Source organism: Emericellopsis atlantica, assembly GCF_019669845.1.
Source record: "Emericellopsis atlantica unplaced genomic scaffold F5Z01scaffold_6, whole genome shotgun sequence".
Lineage (NCBI taxonomy): Eukaryota > Fungi > Ascomycota > Sordariomycetes > Hypocreales > Bionectriaceae > Emericellopsis > Emericellopsis atlantica.
Window position 1 is genome coordinate 785,303 of NW_025764708.1, and position 17,306 is coordinate 802,608.

General features: G+C 55.8%; 7 protein-coding genes across 7 annotated transcripts; 5 read left to right on the forward strand and 2 right to left on the reverse strand.

The window, feature by feature from the left end:
* Positions 1 to 134: 134 nt before the first annotated feature.
* On the forward strand, positions 135 to 1,613 carry F5Z01DRAFT_719987 (uncharacterized protein). Its single transcript, XM_046266568.1, has 2 exons — positions 135 to 566; positions 621 to 1,613. The coding sequence occupies exons 1-2, from the start codon at positions 206 to 208 to the stop codon at positions 1,127 to 1,129; spliced, it is 870 nt and encodes a 289-aa protein (XP_046120735.1). The 5' UTR covers positions 135 to 205; the 3' UTR covers positions 1,130 to 1,613.
* A 388-nt stretch (positions 1,614 to 2,001) lies between these two features.
* On the forward strand, positions 2,002 to 5,222 carry F5Z01DRAFT_489170 (putative telomere silencing protein Zds1). Its single transcript, XM_046260152.1, has 4 exons — positions 2,002 to 2,020; positions 2,142 to 2,213; positions 2,295 to 4,760; positions 4,807 to 5,222. Exons 2-4 carry the CDS (start codon positions 2,211 to 2,213, stop codon positions 5,029 to 5,031), a joined length of 2,694 nt encoding a protein of 897 aa, XP_046120736.1. The 5' UTR covers positions 2,002 to 2,020; positions 2,142 to 2,210; the 3' UTR covers positions 5,032 to 5,222.
* Positions 5,223 to 6,114: 892 nt separating this feature from the next.
* On the forward strand, positions 6,115 to 8,345 carry F5Z01DRAFT_680129 (ser/Thr protein phosphatase family protein; the record flags this gene model as incomplete). The annotated part of the gene is made up of 3 exons (XM_046265577.1): positions 6,115 to 6,123; positions 6,363 to 6,498; positions 6,547 to 8,345. 3 exons carry the CDS (start codon positions 6,115 to 6,117, stop codon positions 8,343 to 8,345), a joined length of 1,944 nt encoding a protein of 647 aa, XP_046120737.1.
* A 1,116-nt stretch (positions 8,346 to 9,461) lies between these two features.
* On the forward strand, positions 9,462 to 10,423 carry F5Z01DRAFT_617943 (UbiE/COQ5 methyltransferase; the record flags this gene model as incomplete). Its single annotated transcript, XM_046261006.1, has 2 exons — positions 9,462 to 9,709; positions 9,763 to 10,423. 2 exons carry the CDS (start codon positions 9,462 to 9,464, stop codon positions 10,421 to 10,423), a joined length of 909 nt encoding a protein of 302 aa, XP_046120738.1.
* Positions 10,424 to 10,768: 345 nt separating this feature from the next.
* Positions 10,769 to 12,807, forward strand: F5Z01DRAFT_489275 (uncharacterized protein). The gene has a single exon (XM_046260153.1). It carries the CDS (start codon positions 11,089 to 11,091, stop codon positions 12,664 to 12,666), a length of 1,578 nt encoding a protein of 525 aa, XP_046120739.1. The 5' UTR covers positions 10,769 to 11,088; the 3' UTR covers positions 12,667 to 12,807.
* On the reverse strand, positions 12,739 to 14,349 carry F5Z01DRAFT_489384 (uncharacterized protein). The gene is made up of 2 exons (XM_046260154.1): positions 13,855 to 14,349; positions 12,739 to 13,798 (listed from the first exon to the last, which is right to left on the reverse strand). Exons 1-2 carry the CDS (start codon positions 14,200 to 14,202, stop codon positions 12,812 to 12,814), a joined length of 1,335 nt encoding a protein of 444 aa, XP_046120740.1. The 5' UTR covers positions 14,203 to 14,349; the 3' UTR covers positions 12,739 to 12,811.
* A 756-nt stretch (positions 14,350 to 15,105) lies between these two features.
* On the reverse strand, positions 15,106 to 16,507 carry F5Z01DRAFT_680133 (2-oxoisovalerate dehydrogenase alpha subunit; the record flags this gene model as incomplete). Its single annotated transcript, XM_046265578.1, has 2 exons — positions 15,106 to 15,885; positions 15,938 to 16,507. 2 exons carry the CDS (start codon positions 16,505 to 16,507, stop codon positions 15,106 to 15,108), a joined length of 1,350 nt encoding a protein of 449 aa, XP_046120741.1.
* Positions 16,508 to 17,306: the final 799 nt, after the last annotated feature.

Genomic DNA, 17,306 nt, shown 5'->3' on the forward strand with positions numbered 1-17,306 from the left:
CTCCCGGTTCTGTTAGCGCCAGCGCAGCCTGTCACCTGACTTGCATGGCGAAGGCAGGGTCGGCGGATCCCCGGGTAAAGTAGCCAACCGCGGGCCAGACGTTGCAATCACCCCGAATCAATCATTCGATCATTGACAACATCTTTCTTTGGCACTCGTCCACTTTGAAAGCGGGAATTGGCCTCGTCACGTCGCAAACCAGACCATGGCGACCAGACTCACTCGGAGCGGAGCTTTTGCTTCAGCTCTCCGGCCCACGAAACCGTCGACATCATGCCGCACCGCCCATGTCCTGCGCCCTATTTCGACAACCGCTGCTCGCCATGTTGTGATGCCGGATGCTCAAGACCTGCGCAAGGCCCCCCGCGATCCCATTGGCACTCTCGAGGCCCCTATCGTGAACCCGGCCGATAAATACCAGAGCAAGGCGGACAACTTGCACCGCTACGGCGCCTGGTTGATGGGCTGCATGCCCAAATACATCCAGCAGTTCTCCGTGTGGAAGGATGAACTCACGATCTATATTGCGCCATCTGGCGTCATCCCGGTCTTCACCTTCTTGAAGTGTAAGATAATTTACCAGTGAAGTTCTGCCGCCAGCTGCTAACGGGGCACCAAAGTCAACACTGCTGCTGAGTTTACCCAGTGCAGTGCCGTCACAGCTGCCGACTATCCAACACGCGAGAACCGGTTCGAGGTTGTTTACAACATGCTATCTGTCCGCCACAACTCTCGCATTCGCGTGAAGACATACGCAGACGAGGCATCGCCTGTTCCCAGCATCACCGGCCTCTACGCCGGCGCTAACTGGTACGAGCGCGAGGTTTACGATCTGTTTGGTGTTTTCTTCGTGGGTCACCCCGATCTGCGTCGCATCATGACGGACTACGGCTTCGAGGGTCATCCTCTCCGGAAGGACTTTCCTTTGACCGGATACACCGAGATTCGCTACGACGAGGAGAAGAAGCGCATTGTGACAGAGCCTCTGGAGTTGACGCAGGCCTTCCGTAACTTTGAGGGTGGTTCCAGTGCTTGGGAGCAGATCGGACCCGGCGTGGACAGGACTCCCGAGTCTTTCAAGCTGCCCACGCCCAAGCCTGAGGAGAAGAAGGAGGAACCAAAGAAGTGAGCCCATCACTCGGGTGTACGACTTATATGTTAGATATAGCCTGCCGTGCGATACGGCAACATATTCCCAAATTTCTTTCGTCAGGTCTCACTTTTGGCGCCGCAACACTTGGTTTCCTCAGGGCTATGAAGCATTCAGAGCAGTGCACAACCTTTCCTGCACCACCTGACTCGGACAATACGTTACCCACATGCCGCAGTCTACACGCAAGGCTATAAAAGTAGATATCCAGGTGGTGCAAACTGGATCGGCGCTGCCCCTCAGGATACTGTAAGTTCGTATTGAATTAGGTTATACACTGGAGGGATTTAGCTCAACTTGGTGCTTAGCTCGTAACTTTCGTAGTGCTACTGAGAGCTAATCATAGTAGACCCCTATTTGCTCAGACTGCAGTTTCCCATTCAATTCAGTACGTAGCACCATAGTAGCCATCAGCATTTTTGAAGATGCTGCGTCAATGCTCAAGGCATCGGGAACGGCGAGCATCCGTACAAGCCTCAGGTTGCACGTGACCTCGCACCGCTACGCTGGTCGCTGAATGGCTGCCCGCAGTGGAATTTCGCTGCACGCTAATGCGAAGCAGGCTGCTGCCGCCCTCTACGACGTTAACGTATCCGTCCCTACGGATAGGCATTCGTGAGGGATCGAGTAGAACGTCCCAGGTAACTCGCACTCAGTCGTCAGTTGCCCACCACAATCCTGACAACCTTGACGAGAGGAAGGGCAATACCCTCATCACCGAGAACGACGACAGCTAGACGAAACGACTCGAAAGGACCCTTAGTGGTACCAGCCCGCGCAACCGACATTCGCGAGCCTCTATCATCCGTTGGCGCAGACCGACTCCATGCGACGATAGCAGCTTTCGGAACGCCACGACTCCCAGCCAAGGTTGATTCACATTCTATAATCGCTTCAGTCGCTTTGGTCTAGCAGCAGGTTGCACCCTCGTCGCGGTGCCGCTCAACGCCCATGAAGGCCGAATCTTGACATCTCCATTGGGCATCTGCAGTAGGATTCGCAAAGAAAGGGGTCCCCACCAGCCATCACGGCCTCACCTGAGGCCCACTCCATCTACGTGATGGTATGTGAATGCTTGCATACTCCGAGGCTCGAAGAAGATAGCCGGGCACCGTCCCCGCATTGCTGACTGTTATAATACTAGGCAGCGCCTCGACCCCACGTACAAGACGGCGGCAGCTTCGCCAGCCGTCGTGGCCATACTAGTCAACTATCGATATCCGACCCAAGTCATCATGTCACCGAAGCGATTGGGACAATGTACGGCGATGAATATGATTCCATGAGTGACCATGGACGGCCTCTCAGTTTCATCGGCGGCTCAGGGCACCACGAGCAGATACAGACCATGCCCCAGAATACAGACTTTCTAAGTGTAGATGCTCGGCGTCCACTGCATCGCTCGACCACGGATCATCCTATGTCATCCTCGCCTCAGCAGCACAGTGAGCATGGGAGTCTCAGGAAGGCACAGACGCTGCCCATCCAAACATCAGTACAGCCAAAGTCCTGCAACGACGGCAGCCCCGTTTCGCCTCGGTCTCCGACGATATCGCTGCGCGATGTGCAAGCCGACCCAGCTACCTCGCAGTTCCAGCTGACGAACATTGACAATCCAAACGACATTGCGCAAGAATTGAGCAATTTACAGGCGCTGCGCAGGATGTCAATGGACGTAGGGAACATGAAGGATCCCGACATGCCTCCAATGGCATTATCGAAGATGCCGGCGATAGCTCCCAGCGGGGACGACGATGAGGCCGACCCTTCGCGACTGTTGTGGGTGCCAGCGCGAGTGCACCCTGAACTGGCGCCCTCAGAATTCCAGTCGTTCCTGGAGACCAGAGTCAAGTCCATTCGAAGGACATCACGAGACGGCCTGTCCCCTCCAGACGGCGACGTCAATCGAAGCAACTCCACCTTGTCCTTGACGCCTGGTGGCGGCTCATTACGAAGACAGAAGTCCATGCTTTCCAGGCAAGTCGATAACTCCCCCGACTCAAGCTACGTAGACGGCGCCGATCGTCTCGAAAGGCAAAGATCCAAGGGACCACACTCGCGAGAACTCAGCATCGAAGATTTGGTCAAGGACCCAAACAAGACTGTACAACAACTGGCGCAGGAAACACAGCAGATACCAGAAGGAACGGATGTCAACTCGGAAGATATGCCAATTCTGCCCATGGCGCCCGGCACAGGGTTAAGGCGATCAACACGTACGACCTACCGGAAAGGGGGCAGTTTGCGTGCTGGCGACAGGGCATCCAGGAGAACACTCCATCGCCCGCAAGATGGCGAAGCAGCGGAAGCAATACCTCCAGTCCCAGAAGCGCCCCCAGGCCACACTCTGACCCGAGTGCAATCGGAGCCTGTGTCGGATAGCTTCTCCAGGCCAGGGCGGGCAGGTCGCAGGCCGCAAGGGTTCATCCAGGATTCCCCCGTGTCGCTCGCTGCACTCGAAGGCTCAAGTCAGGCGGCACCAGCGCAGGACACGCCAGCCATCGTGGTTCCTCGAGACTACCAAGAGCAGCTGCCAGTTCGTACTGCGGAAAATGCGCAACCAAAAGACCAGCAGCCAAGCGAAAAGAAAGATGGAGCGTCATACCAGGAGCAGCCACACTCCAAGGAGCCTTCTATCGCAGAGCCGCCACCGAAATCAGCCCGTCGAAAGGCCAGCAAACCCGCAATCAACCAGCCAGCGTCACCTCAGTCATCAAACCCGAAGAATGCGCAGCAACCAACCCCTCCAGTACCGCAAAATCTTAACGATCAGCTGGGCTCAAGCTCAACAATGCACCATGCCGGAGGCTCATCACGGACTGACAATCTAACCATGATCCCAACCATAGAGGACGAGAGAAAACCAGAAAAGAAGTCGAAGAAAGACCGCGATGATGACAGTTCCTCCACCAAGTCCACCAGCAGCGCGTGGAAATGGTTCAAGAGCAGCGGCGATGATAAGAAGAAGGATGAAAGCAAGAGAGCCAAGGCAAAGGCACTTGTCGAGAAGGCTCAAGATAATGTCAGGTTGGATGTTATCCAGAATTCGATCGAGAAGAATGGGCCCAAAAGTAGCCGCGAAAGCTTTGTGCTCGATCGAGATGCCGTTGATTCGAAACTTCAAGAGGAGCGCAAGAAGGAAAGCAACCGCCGCAGCGACTCCAAGAAGGACAAGGATGGCAGCATCTTTTCTTCCATTTTTGGGACAAAGAAGAGGGATGACAAGGACAGGCACAGCAAAAAGAGTCAGCATCTGCGAGTACCATCGGAGCAACCGGTCGTGAAGCAAATGGAGCCGGACGTGGACTACCACTGGACTAGGTTTCCTCTGTTGGAGGAACGGGCCATCTACCGCATGGCGCACATTAAACTGGCGAACCCCCGTCGGCCTCTTCTCAGCCAGGTCCTTCTCAGCAACTTCATGTACAGCTACTTGGCTATAGTGCAGGCTATGCACCCGAACATGAACGTCCCCATGTCGCCACAGCAGAAACGCCAAGAGGAGGAGGCCCGTCGCAAGCGGGAGGAAGAGGAGTATCTTGCTCAACAACAAATGATGCAGGAGAACGGAGAAGAACCTCTCGATCACTACGACTTTGACTATCATCGAGTAGGTATTCCAACTGCATCCCAAGAACTGCGACTAACACGGATAGGGCCACGCGCAATATGCTGACGCAAATGACGGCAATGGTCATGTGCATGGCTCAGTCGAGTATGTCGACGAGTCGCAAATCTATGAAGATGACCATGGCAATGGCGCGCATCACCAGCAGCAACATCACCAAGACTATGGGTACGAGCAGGATTCTTACGATCACTATCAATATCGCGACAACGGTGATCAACGGCACGATGACGGGCGGCACAACATGTGGTGACTGCATGGTAGTGAGAACCCGACCACCGAAGCGGCCGATCGTGAAACCAGCAACTGGCTGTAACTACAGCAGCGCGTCCTTGTCCGAAACACACATACACAAATTATCACCCTCTATGCATATGGCTCTTTCGAGACACATGAGTATTTAGCATCTGGCGGAGTTCAGCGGGTCATTAGCGATAGACAATATCGCCTGCGTTGTGCATACACGAGGCAGCGGGGCCAGCCACCCTTTATATACATCTTTTGTTCCTGGGGTCAAGCACGGGGATCGGCGCGGGAGGCGAGCACAGCGCGAATGGTTGATTTTGTCGCCTCTTTCGGTTTATTCATGCGCGGGAGCAAGCAGGCTACCCGACGTTTTCTATGTTCAGTGTGCATCAGCAAGGGATGAGGGGACCGGTGGATGAGGACAAGGTGGGCAGAGGCAGGCTCTTCTGCGTGTGTCCCTCGAGAGTCGTGAAATGGGCTGTAGGATATTTATGACTGTGAGCATTTGATACCACCATGATCAACAACCGGTGCCTGCCCCTGGGCATTCTTGAAGTGATTGCAGCCCATAGTACCCTTGAATGCTGATGTACTGATTTGATGAGCCTACCCGTTTGGATTACGTCCCCCATCATAGAAAGGAACGACTTTCCTTTTCGCTACCACTGAGCTAGCCGCTTGAGAGAGCTCCATGTCGTTGATTAGATGAGCGCTGCAGAGACCATTCGCCGACGTTTAAGCGGAATGCGTCAGCGCCTCCTGTGCACTAACCGAACAAAGCAAAGGTCACCGTCGCGGTTCCGGGGGGGTTGAGCGCCCGAAAAATATCTCGAGACCAGACTCGGTGGCAGCTTGTTGTTGATTGCTTAGCAACACCAAACAACCCACCTCCGACCTCGACCCCCTACTTATCCTCTCTTCCTCTTCCTCAACTCCCTTTTTGATACCCAGCGTCGAGCTCGACTTTCCAACGTTTAGACTCCGGCACGCGAGTAACGATTCGCTCCTTCCTCCTCATCTACCCCCCGACCGATCGACAAATCCCCCTGTTCGTCAACACCGCGCGCGCACACATTGGTTCAACGTTAGAATGGCTGCTGTGAGTATTGCTCCCCTTTTGCGGTCAATCTCTGTTCGATTTTGTGCTACGTTTGTACACGCGGAGTTTGCAACGCGCTGGTGAGGCCCGCGTTGTGGTGGCCCCCTGGGCGAGCTACCAAGTTTCCGCCTAGCCTCACCTTGACCCTTGGTCTTGTCTTTTGACTCCCACCATCCCAGCGCGACACATCGTCCCACGAATTACTTTTGGAAATTTCAGTCGCTAACTGCATGATGAAGCCTCGTTCTTACAACCAGGGCTACCTACAGAACGGTGCTGCCGGCCTGCCGCAAGGCGCAGCACCCCTCTTGCCCAACCAAGGCCGTGTCATCCAGACTGGTCCCATGCGCGTCCTTTGCATCGCTGATGTTCGAGGTAGGACCCTTGCATAGGGCTTTCGTGGCAGCTACTGACTGTGCGCAGGAAACCTAAAGTCCCTAAACGACCTCGCTAAGCAAGCGCGCGCCGACCACATTATCCACACCGGTGACTTTGGATTCTACGACGACACATCGCTCGAGCGCATCGCCGAGAAGACACTCAAGCATGTTGCTCAGTATTCGCCTCTTATTGCTGATCCCATCAAGAAGGCCATCTCCGGAGGGGGCCCCGGTCCTGTGAAGCAGCGATTCCAGCCGCGCGAGCTTCCCCTCTCGGAGCTGTCCCAGCTCATCAGCGGTGAGCTCAAGTTGGAGGTTCCCGTGTACACGGTCTGGGGTGCCTGCGAAGATGTCAGGGTACTGGAGAAGTTCAGGTCCCGCGAGTATAAGGTACCGAACCTGCACATCATCGACGAGGCCCGATCTATGCTGCTCGAGATTGGGGGTGTGAAGCTTCGCCTGCTGGGCCTGGGAGGTGCTGTCGTCATGCACAAGCTCTTCGACAATGGCGAGGGCCGCACAACAATCGCCGGAGGTCAAGGTACCATGTGGACGACTCTGCTGCAGATGGGCGAGCTCATCGACACGGCCCATCGCGTCTACGACCCTACCGAAACTCGGGTGTTCATCACACACGCCTCGCCCGCTCGTGAAGGCATTCTTAACCAGTTGTCTGTCATGCTCAAGGCCGATTTCTCGATATCCGCCGGTCTCCACTTCCGCTATGGCTCTTCCTACAATGAGTTCAGCGTCAACCCGACCCTGGATCATTACCGTGGCAAGCTGGCTGCATCCAAGGCATCTTTCAACGATGTGTGGGATACGGTTAAGAGCGAGGTCGAGCCTGCCATTGCCCAGAATGAGGCGCAGCAAAATCTCCTGAAGAACGCCCTGCAGCTCGTGGAGAAGATGCCTACCGTGGCAGCTGGAGGCAACCCATTCGGCGGTCCTCAGAGCGGCCCGGCGACACAGGGTCAGGTGGATGAGAGCGCCTTCAAGAATATGTGGAACTTCAACCTGGCTGATGCTGCGTTTGGCTACCTCGTCTTGGAGATTCAGGATGGACGTATCGGTACCGAGATGCGCGCGCAGGGCTTCAACTTCTCCCACCGTGGAGCCAAGCAACAGCCCGGTGCGGCTCCTGCTCCCCCCGCCAGCGTTGCGAACGCCCCTTCGCCAGCACCTCCATCAACCGAGTCGGCTGCCCCTCCGCCTCCCAGTCGCCAGGCATCGGCTGCGCAGACCAAGCCTGTCGTCAGCGGCCCCAAGCCCGGCACCCCTCAGCCCAAGGATGAGAAGGCCCCTGCCCCAGCTAACGGCTCCGCCAACGGACCCGAGCCTACAATGTCTCCTGCGCCCAAGTCGAACCCTGCCGATATCATCGGGCTGTTCGTCATGAACGTTCAGTCTGAGGAGCAGTGCCGCGACTTGTTTGAAGAGGAGGACAAGCCCAAGGTTGTCAAGGTTGAGAAATGGGGGGCCACGAACAAGGTTGCGCACTTTAAGACGGTGGAGGATCGCGACGCCGCTTTGGCCCACCTGAAGGAGGAGTACAAGACTCGCGCGCAGAACCAAGAAGACCGCTCCCGACCGCTGGTCAAGATGTTCATTCACCGTGAGGGTGGCAAGTTTGCCAACCGCGGCGGCGCCGGGAACTGGGGCAGCAGCAGCACCCGTGGTGGAGGCAACTCGAGCGGCTACCGCAGTGCCGGTGGTGCCAGCGATTCGGAGAGCAACCGCCGTGGTGGCCGGGGTGGACGTGGGCGTGGCGACCGTGGACGCGGTGGCCGTGGGCGCGGAGGACTCAAGGGCGACGGCGCCTCGCCTGCGCCGGCCGAGTGAACATGGTAGCCAGCGCGGTGCACTGATACCATCCATTGTCACTGTTTCACTGTTCTTTCTGGTCGGCTACACCACACGTTTTGGCAGCCTCGCGGCGTTTCCTCTTCCTCTTCCTTCGTGCTCCTACAGGCTTGGCTTGGCTGGTTTGGTTTGACTGACGGCAGGGAAAAGAATTGGTTTCTTGGCGGTTGGTACACGGCCTTTGCCCTCCCCCCTTTTTTTATTTACGACTCCACGTACGCGTGCCCCCATGGCCCCTGATGAGCTGCGGGGCGGCGGGCTTGTGAGCAATCTTTCATATTTCTCGTTATGGCATTGAGGGCCGAGTGCTCTGAGGCGCTGTGTGGAGTTACTAGTTGCGGAAGTCAAATAATATGATTAGGTGTTCGCCTTGATAGCTAGTGAGACTGTGGTGGCATGACAGTGAAATCTAGCTGAATTGAAACTGAACAAACCATCTGGTATCCTGGATCTAGCGCTCGCCCTCAGTCTTCTCCTATCTCGCCTCTTGCATGCACCTACTCGCCCGCACGGCAACACTGTGTTCAAAACTTCAACGTCCTACAGCGTCCTATCGATCAAGAGCAACGCCAAGCAAGATCTTGTGAGACCATACGATGATCTCACCGGCCGCGAGCGTTGCACTTCTTATCCTGTGTCTATTTGCCGTCTTCGTCGCGCTATTCGTCTACCTTCGTGCAAAGATTGTTGCCAATGCGCGATCACTGCTTCCTCAGTATAGGCGTCATCAAACTAATGAAGCCTCGACAGACGTGACGGCGGCGGAGTAGACGGTGGCGTTAGCGAGATATATACTCCTCTGCGCTCCAGAGACAGTACGCTGTTGGTTTCGCCCAGAATTCGGAAGATCAAATCCATTCTAACCAAAGTTGTGTAGGGGAGTTCTGGACGTTGAATCGTCGTAACGTAGCTTTTATCCAAGGGTCCAGGTTAAGGCGGCCCACTTGCCGAAGCCCGCGATACGATCGCCGAAATTTCCCAAGTCGCATCCTCTCCAGACTCGAGCCACTTTGGACCAGATCTCCAACCGACGGCACCGACCATTTTCTCTCATTTTCATACTTCAATTGTCCACTCTTATCAGATCATATCGCCATGAACGCACGTTCAGGACTTCGCTTGGGCGCACGGGCGCTCCGCGCTTCAACACCACGAGCCCCAGTCGCGCGTCCATTCTCAACAACTATCCCGCAATACGACCAAGGAAAACACACACATTTCGGCTATGAGACGATCCCGGAAGCAGAGAAGCAGGGTCGTGTCGCGGGGGTCTTTACAAACGTCGCCGAGTCGTACGACAAGATGAACGACCTCATGTCACTAGGAGTGCATCGGCTGTGGAAGTAGGTCATCCTGTCTGCGGCGCTGTTACACATAGATACTAACTGTCGGACAGAGACTACTTTGTGTCGACATTGAACCCCGGCGCGACCACACCACTCGGCCAGCCCCAGAAGATCCTCGATGTTGCAGGCGGCACGGGCGACATTGCCTTTCGCATGCTACACAACGCGCACGTCCTGAACGGCAACCCGAACATTGAGCTCACCATCTCCGACATCAACCCAGCCATGCTCGAAGTCGGCCGCCAGCGCTCCCTCGCCCTCCCCGCCGAGCAGCAAAGCTGCATCTCCTTCCTCGAGGCCAACGCCGAGACGCTGCCGAGCTCGATCCAAGACAACTCCCTCGACCTCTACACCGTGGCCTTTGGCATCCGCAACTTTACCAACATGCGTGCTGCGCTCAAGGAAGCCCACCGTGTGCTGAAACCCGGCGGTATCTTTGCCTGTCTCGAGTTCAGCAAGGTGGACCGCTTCCCGCTGTTCAACGCCGTCTACAAGCAGTGGTCGTTCAGCGCGATCCCTCTGATCGGGCAGTTGGTCGCTGGTGACCGCGACAGCTACCAGTACCTCGTCGAGAGCATCGAGCGGTTCCCGACCCAGGTCGAGTTTCGGGACATGATTGTGGAGGCTGGATTTGACGTGGCGGGCGAGGGATACGAGAACCTCACAGGCGGTATTGCTGCCATCCACCGTGGCATCAAGCCTTTGCGGTAGAAGCGGACAAAGGGGGCTCACTCTGTATTACCACGGTGCTGTGTACTATATGCGGGCCAGGCTGCGATCGTATAGACGGCATGCAAGGCGTTAGGGACGTTCACTTATTACAATGTAATGCACAAGCCAATTACACGCGACGTCCACTTTCTGAATGAAAGAGACCAGGATTCAAGATTCTACGCGTTCGACTCCCTGGGCTTGGGTACCTTAGAACAAACTTTCAAGCTCCGCCACGTCACGTTTGGCTCGCCATCTTGTGTTCTTGGCTAAAGGGTTGAAGTAGACGCGTGCGCAGTCTGTCAATTCACCAAGCCATGGTGTGAAAGGCTCTTGACGTAGAATAGCCCTCGTACGAATGTTCGGCCAGGCGTACGTGCCGATCCTCCCAGTCATATTTAACACCTTCCCGCGGGAACAAACGATGACGACTAGGGGACTCAAGTCGCTGAGATGAAGGCTCCCAAGGGGTCCCATGACTAACATTAAATACTAAATGCTCGTATATACGCTCGGCTTCACTATTGACCGAGGTCATTCGACATGTTTGACTTCAACATTGCCGAATAACTACCTTATATAGAGCTCTTCTCCCCAGGGACTGGCTTGCCTGAACCTCAATCTCCACCCTACCAAGGCTACGATCTTGCTACTCCAAATCCAAAATGACTACCATTCCTTCACAGGTCGACATCCTCGTTGTCGGCAGCGGCAATGCAGGTTTCGCCGCTGCATTGTCGGCCAAGCAGTCTGGCGCTGAGAATGTGCTCCTCATCGACAAGTGCCCCAAAGAATGGGCGGGAGGCAACACCTACTTCACAGCCGGCGCATACCGAACAGCGCATGGCGGCTTGGACGATCTGCTTCCCCTGGTCAACAACGTCTCCGCAGAACAGGCGAAGAAGATCGACCTGGCCCCGTACACCGAGAAGGACTTCAAGGACGACCTGCAGAGGGTGTGCATGGGCCGGACGGACAAGGCCTTGGGCCATGCGCTCGTCGCGGACTCCAACGCGGCGATTCGATGGCTGAGCAAGAATGGCATCCGCTTCCAGCTCTCTTTCAACCGCCAGGCGTACGAAGTAGATGGGCGGCTCAAGTTCTGGGGTGGTCTGAGCTTGAAGACCCAGGATGGCGGAAAGGGCTTGATCGAAGACTACCGCTCGATCGCAAAGCGCAATGGCATTCAAGTGGCGTGGTCTACGGGTCTCCAGGATATGGAGCCTCAGTCGGAGCAAAAGGGGTGGCTCGCCCGAGTCTCCGCGGGTGGTGTTGATCAAACCATCAAAGCCAAGGCTGTGATTTTGGCTGCGGGCGGCTTCGAAGCCAACCCACGTATGCGCAGTCAATTCCTGGGTTCTGGCTGGGACCTCGCCATGGTGCGAGGCACACCCTACAACACGGGCGATATCCTCGAAATGGCCATCAACCGCCTAGGGGCGCAGCCCGTGGGCAACTGGTCCGGATGCCACTCGGTGGCCTGGGATGCCAACGCCGACCCTAACGTTGGCGACCGCCTGGCGTCAAACGAGTACACAAAGTCAGGCTACCCACTCGGCCTGATGCTCAACGTCGAGGGCAGGCGATTCGTCGACGAAGGCATCGATCTTCGCAACTACACATATGCCAAGTTTGGCCGGGCCATTATGCAACAGCCTGAGCAGCTGGCCTTCCAAGTCTGGGACGCGCGGACGAGCTCCATGCTTCGATCTGAGGAGTATCGCGAGGAGCGCGTTGAACACATCACTGCCGACACGTTGGAGGAGTTGGCTGCAAAGTGCGCGACCAAAGGTCTGAAAGACCAAGGGGCTTTTGTTCGCACGATCCAGGAATACAATGAAGCTGTGTATGCTCACCGACAGGAGAATCCGTCCGCAACATGGGACCCTGCCATCAGGGACGGCGTGTCCACGCAGTCCTCGGCCAAGCAGCTCGCGCTCGCCAAGTCGAACTGGGCGCTGCCCTTGGACAAGGGACCTTTCCTGGCTGTCAAGGTTACATGCGGTATCACGTTCACCTTTGGCGGCCTCAAGATTGACCCCGAGACAGCGGGACTGGTGCATAGAATGACTGGCCGCCCGATACCAAACATGTACTGTGTTGGTGAAATGGTGGGTGGGCTGTTCTACTCCAACTACCCTGGCGGGAGTGGTCTCACGTCTGGAGCTGTCTTTGGAAGACGCGCTGGGAAGGCTGCTGCCACGGCCTTGAAGTCTACAAGCATGAACAAAGCAAGGTTGTGAATTCACTAGACCAAGGTCTTGGCCAGGCTGCTGGTAGAAGACCCATGTGAAGCCTGCGGTGGTGCGAACATGGAGACTGCAGTACACAGTGTATAACAAGTTTCTTTTCTTCTGCTCATTTCGGCGGCTCAAATCTAGCGAGAATCTATGTGCTAGCCTTCTTGGACGCACGTCCGCCAAACCCCCAGCTAATCTGGTGGGCGAGATGAATGGAAGTGTCCAGGTCATCGGCCCACTGCCATACCAACCCCGGATTCTTCTGGAACATGCGCCCGGCCGCGATCAAGTCGAGAGGCACCTCGGAATCCGAGATGATCTCTTCTGCCAGCTGGCCCGTCTTGATGCTCCCCACCGAGCTGACCAGCATCTTGTCGCCAACCGCCTTCTTGATCTGCTTGGCGAACGGCGCCTGATATCCTGGACCGCCAATGACCTTCTGGTCAGAGTGGTTACCGCCGCTGGAGACGTCCAAGACATCCACGCCCTTTGTGGCCAGAATCTTGGCCAGCTCAGCACTGTCCTTGGCCCTCCAACTCTCGCCCTTCCAGTTGGGGTTCGTATCGAGCCAGTCAGTGGCGCTGATGCGCACAAACAGGGGCATCAAGTCCGGAATCATAGCACGTGTGGCCTCGACAAGTTCGACGCCCAGACGGATGCGGTTCTCGAAGCTGCCGCCATACTTGTCGGTACGCTTGTTGACGGCCGGGGAGAAGAAGGTCGACACAAGGTAGCCGTGCGCAAAGTGCAGCTCGATCACGTCAAAGCCCGCGCGCAAGGCGCGGCTGACGGCCACGAGGAAGTCTTTCTTGAACTCCTCAATCTCGTCGAGAGTCATGGCCCGGGGCGTGGGGTAGTGCTCCGCGAATGCAACGTCACTTGGACCGACGACATCATCCGGCCATCCGTGCACCTCCTTGGTAGCCGTGGCACCTGCGCTCAGCCAAGGTGCCACCGTGGACGCCTTGCGTCCGGCATGAGCCAGCTGGATGCCAATCAGGGCGTTCTGGCTGTGCGCAAAGTCGACGTGTTTCTTGAGAGTGTCGACATGGGCGTCGAGCCAGATGCCAGAGTCCTCCGGGGTGATACGTCCATTCGCCTGCACAGCCGTCGCCTCGACCATCATGAGTCCAGGCTACACACAGTCAGTACATGAAACATGGCCACACGGCACGACAATTGTCAACTGACCCCACGCTGAATCATGCCTCCGTAATGTGTAATGTGCCACGGGGTGTGGAAACCCTCGTGGGCGCTGTACTGGCACATGGGGCTGACCCAGATGCGATTCTGCATTTCGATCCCACGAATCTTCAAGGGGGTGAAGAGCTTGGGGATCTTCTTGCCATTGGGCTGCGGGTCGACAGCACGACCAGCCTGAGGTTTCTGCTCGGGCGTGAAGAACGAGACGCCTTTGGCTGGGACGTTCTCAATGGGCTGCATGCACTTGGCGTCCTTCTCGGGGCGGGGGGTCCCGGTTCTGGACACGGTGATGCCATGGTGAGGATGGCAGATGCGCTGGGCGAGATAGGCAGCCATTGTGTCTGTCCGTCCGTCAGGCAGGTCTGAGTTGAGCGAGGTAGCTGTGGTGGAGTGACGCGAGGTTCAATGCTAAGCTGGGTTGTGCCATCCATTGTGTGCCGCGCACTGCCTACTACTTATACACGCCCGTCCGGAGGGAGCGGCAGGGAATTGATTCAGTCGAGCTACATGTGTGGTGTGCCACAGCATGCTTTCGGCCGTTCATGGTGAATTAGTCGTGTCCGTGCAGGACAGAGGAATTCAAATTCCGAGACTGCATGCACTTCGGATAGGCTCCTAGTTTGACAGTGACTAGCTAGCTTCAAGTCCGGTGGGACCGGTGACGTGACGAAAAAGATATCCCGTATTTACTGTGCATTCATTTGTAAGCCCGGCTCGGGGCCTCTTTGTTTGAGACGGCTAACGCAGACAGACACGTCAGCATTGAAAGATCGACTATGTTCTGAATGCTGTTCCCTACATGTACTCAAGTTGGCTCTTCGTTACCAACTTACCACACTTCAATCGACGCTTCTGCGCCCGGCTGTTAGCGCTGAGAGTCCCGTCATTTTAAAGTTTCCGCCCCACTGGGAATTCCGAGCCCCGACTATTGCGCTGCCAGTGCTCTCCTATCCTAAACATAGATTCTTGGAATTCACGAGCATGAACCACCAGCAATCCACCTAAGTTAGCTACGCTGATAGTCACAATTCAGAGCTGATCGCCACTAGATCTCTCATGCAAATGTACGTGCTACATGGCACAAGGAGCGCACCATCCCCAACAGAATAGGAATGGCTACAGGGGCACTCGTGAGCCCCTGATTTTGACACGGCCAGGACATCATAACGGAACAAGACGCCATTGTTCATAATAATGTATTGATTTCTTTAGAATTGCTGTATAGCCCATCTCTAAGGTCTACTTCTTCTCCTTGAGGCTTTCCAGGCCTCCTTCATACTCACTCACGTCGTACTCGTCGGGGTACTTCTCAATAATCTCCCTCAACTTCCTCATCTGCTCCTTGAGATCTGGTGTCAACTCCTCGTACGTGTCGTCGAACATGGCCTTTAGTGGCGGCCTCTTCTCCTTCTCCGACTCGCTGATCCCCTTCAGGATTTCCTTCCTCATGACATCGCGCGCATCCTTCTCTTTGACATCATCCCACATGCCATTGGCCTCCATCCACTTGCGAAGACGAGTCAGAGGGTTGTCACGTCGCTTCCAGTCCTCCACCTCCACACGCGCGCGATAGGCAAAGGAGTCGTCGGATGTACTGTGGTGAGAGACACGGTATGTCATGGCCTCGATGAGAACCGGCTTGCCGCCGTCTTCAAGAGCCAGCTCACGTGCGCGCTTGACGGCCTCTCGCGCGGCCCAGATATCATTGCCGTCGACGCGGATGGTGTCGATGCCATAACCGATTCCTCGGCTGGCGATACCGTCGCCTCGATATTGGTCTAGCGTAGGGGTGGAGATGGCGAAACCGTTGTTGCGGCAGATAAAGATGATGGGGCACGATCGCGTGGCGGCAATGTTCAGTGCGGCGTGGAAGTCGCCCGTACTGGCAGCACCCTCGCCGAAGAAGGCTGCTGTCACGGCACTCTTGGACTCGGGGTTCTGCAGCTTGCGCATCTTCTGCGCGTAGGCGTGGCCAGCAGCGTGCGGTAGCTGTGTTCCTAACGTCGACGAGATTGTGTGCTGCAGGTGTGAGTACAAGTACAACGGAGATGGGATCAGGAATCGGACTCACAATGTTCAGCTCAGTGCTGCCGTAGTGCACTGGCATTTGTCGCCCCTTTCCAGGATCATTCTTGTTGGCGAATAATTGGCTCATAAACTGCTTTGTTGTGAACCCCCTTTCCCTGAAAACGCCTTGCTCGCGATACTGGCAAAACAGCGTATCCTCCATCTCCAGCACGCTTGACGTGCCCACAGACGCCGCCTCCTCACCCGCGCTGACCATGTAGAAACTGACGCGCCCCTGCCTTTGTGCGTCAAACATGATAATGTCCAGTATCGAAATGTACAGCATGTCAGTGTACAGCTTGACAATCTTCTCTTCGGGAATATCAGGTGTCCACGTAGGATCGACGACCGCACCATGCTGATCGACGACTCGATATGTCGGTAGAGCGGTCCATTCTTGAGGGTGTTGAAAGGCTAGCTTGTTCGAGAAGGCCGACTTGAGCGCGCCTGGGAAGGAGACATTGTCGGAATGCGGCCGTTGCGAGAGGTTGCTGGCTAGGCGGATAGGTGGGGATGTTGACGGCCTGGGTAGAGCAGCCCGGCGCGAGGCAGTTTGAAGGGCGCGACTCCTCATCTTTGTGACTGCTGATGTATGTTTGGAGGGAAGAGAAACAACAATGACGGGCGAAGAGGGATTGAAGGTGGTTAACGAAGCTGGGCGTGTGTACTGTGTGGGCGATTGAGCCGAGACAAACCGCCGACCCAAACCGAGCCGACTTGGACCGTGCCGAGCAGCTGCAGGCCACCGAGAACGCTCATTCGCCGGTCAAGGCATTGATTGGATATATTCGCCAAATTGGATTTGAGTCGTCTTGGTCTCTGGTCCTTAGATAATGCTACGGATGCATTACCGACAGGAGTTTGGGACTGTTTGACCACGGCCTGTAGACTGATGATGTGACGACCCCGCGTATGCCGTGTCCTTATCGATAACACCCCGGATTCTTAAGCCGAGCAAGTCTCAAGACTCTCAACCTGCTCCTCACGACGATCAAAAGGAGCAAATCCGCGCTCTCAACATTGTTCGCCGACAGATTCTACGCAACATGAAAGAGTCTGAGTTCGTTACTAAGATAGGAGGCGTCACTTCATCATTAAATTGTGATACGATTCCATCTCAAAGAAACGTAACATGATTAATGCAACGACGGCCTAATACCGCGGGCAAACCATGGTTGGGAACTAAACGTGCCAGTTCAACGATAAGAACATTGCGTACCTCACTATTGGTCTGATTCATGCGTTCGTATCGACTTCCGTCTGTTAGCCTCGCAGTAGTTTGTTGGTGTGCTCGCCCCATTGGGGGAACCAATGCAGGGTAAGTAAATCGCCTTACCGCCTGAGGAGACCGGATCGGAGGTCACAACATTGTG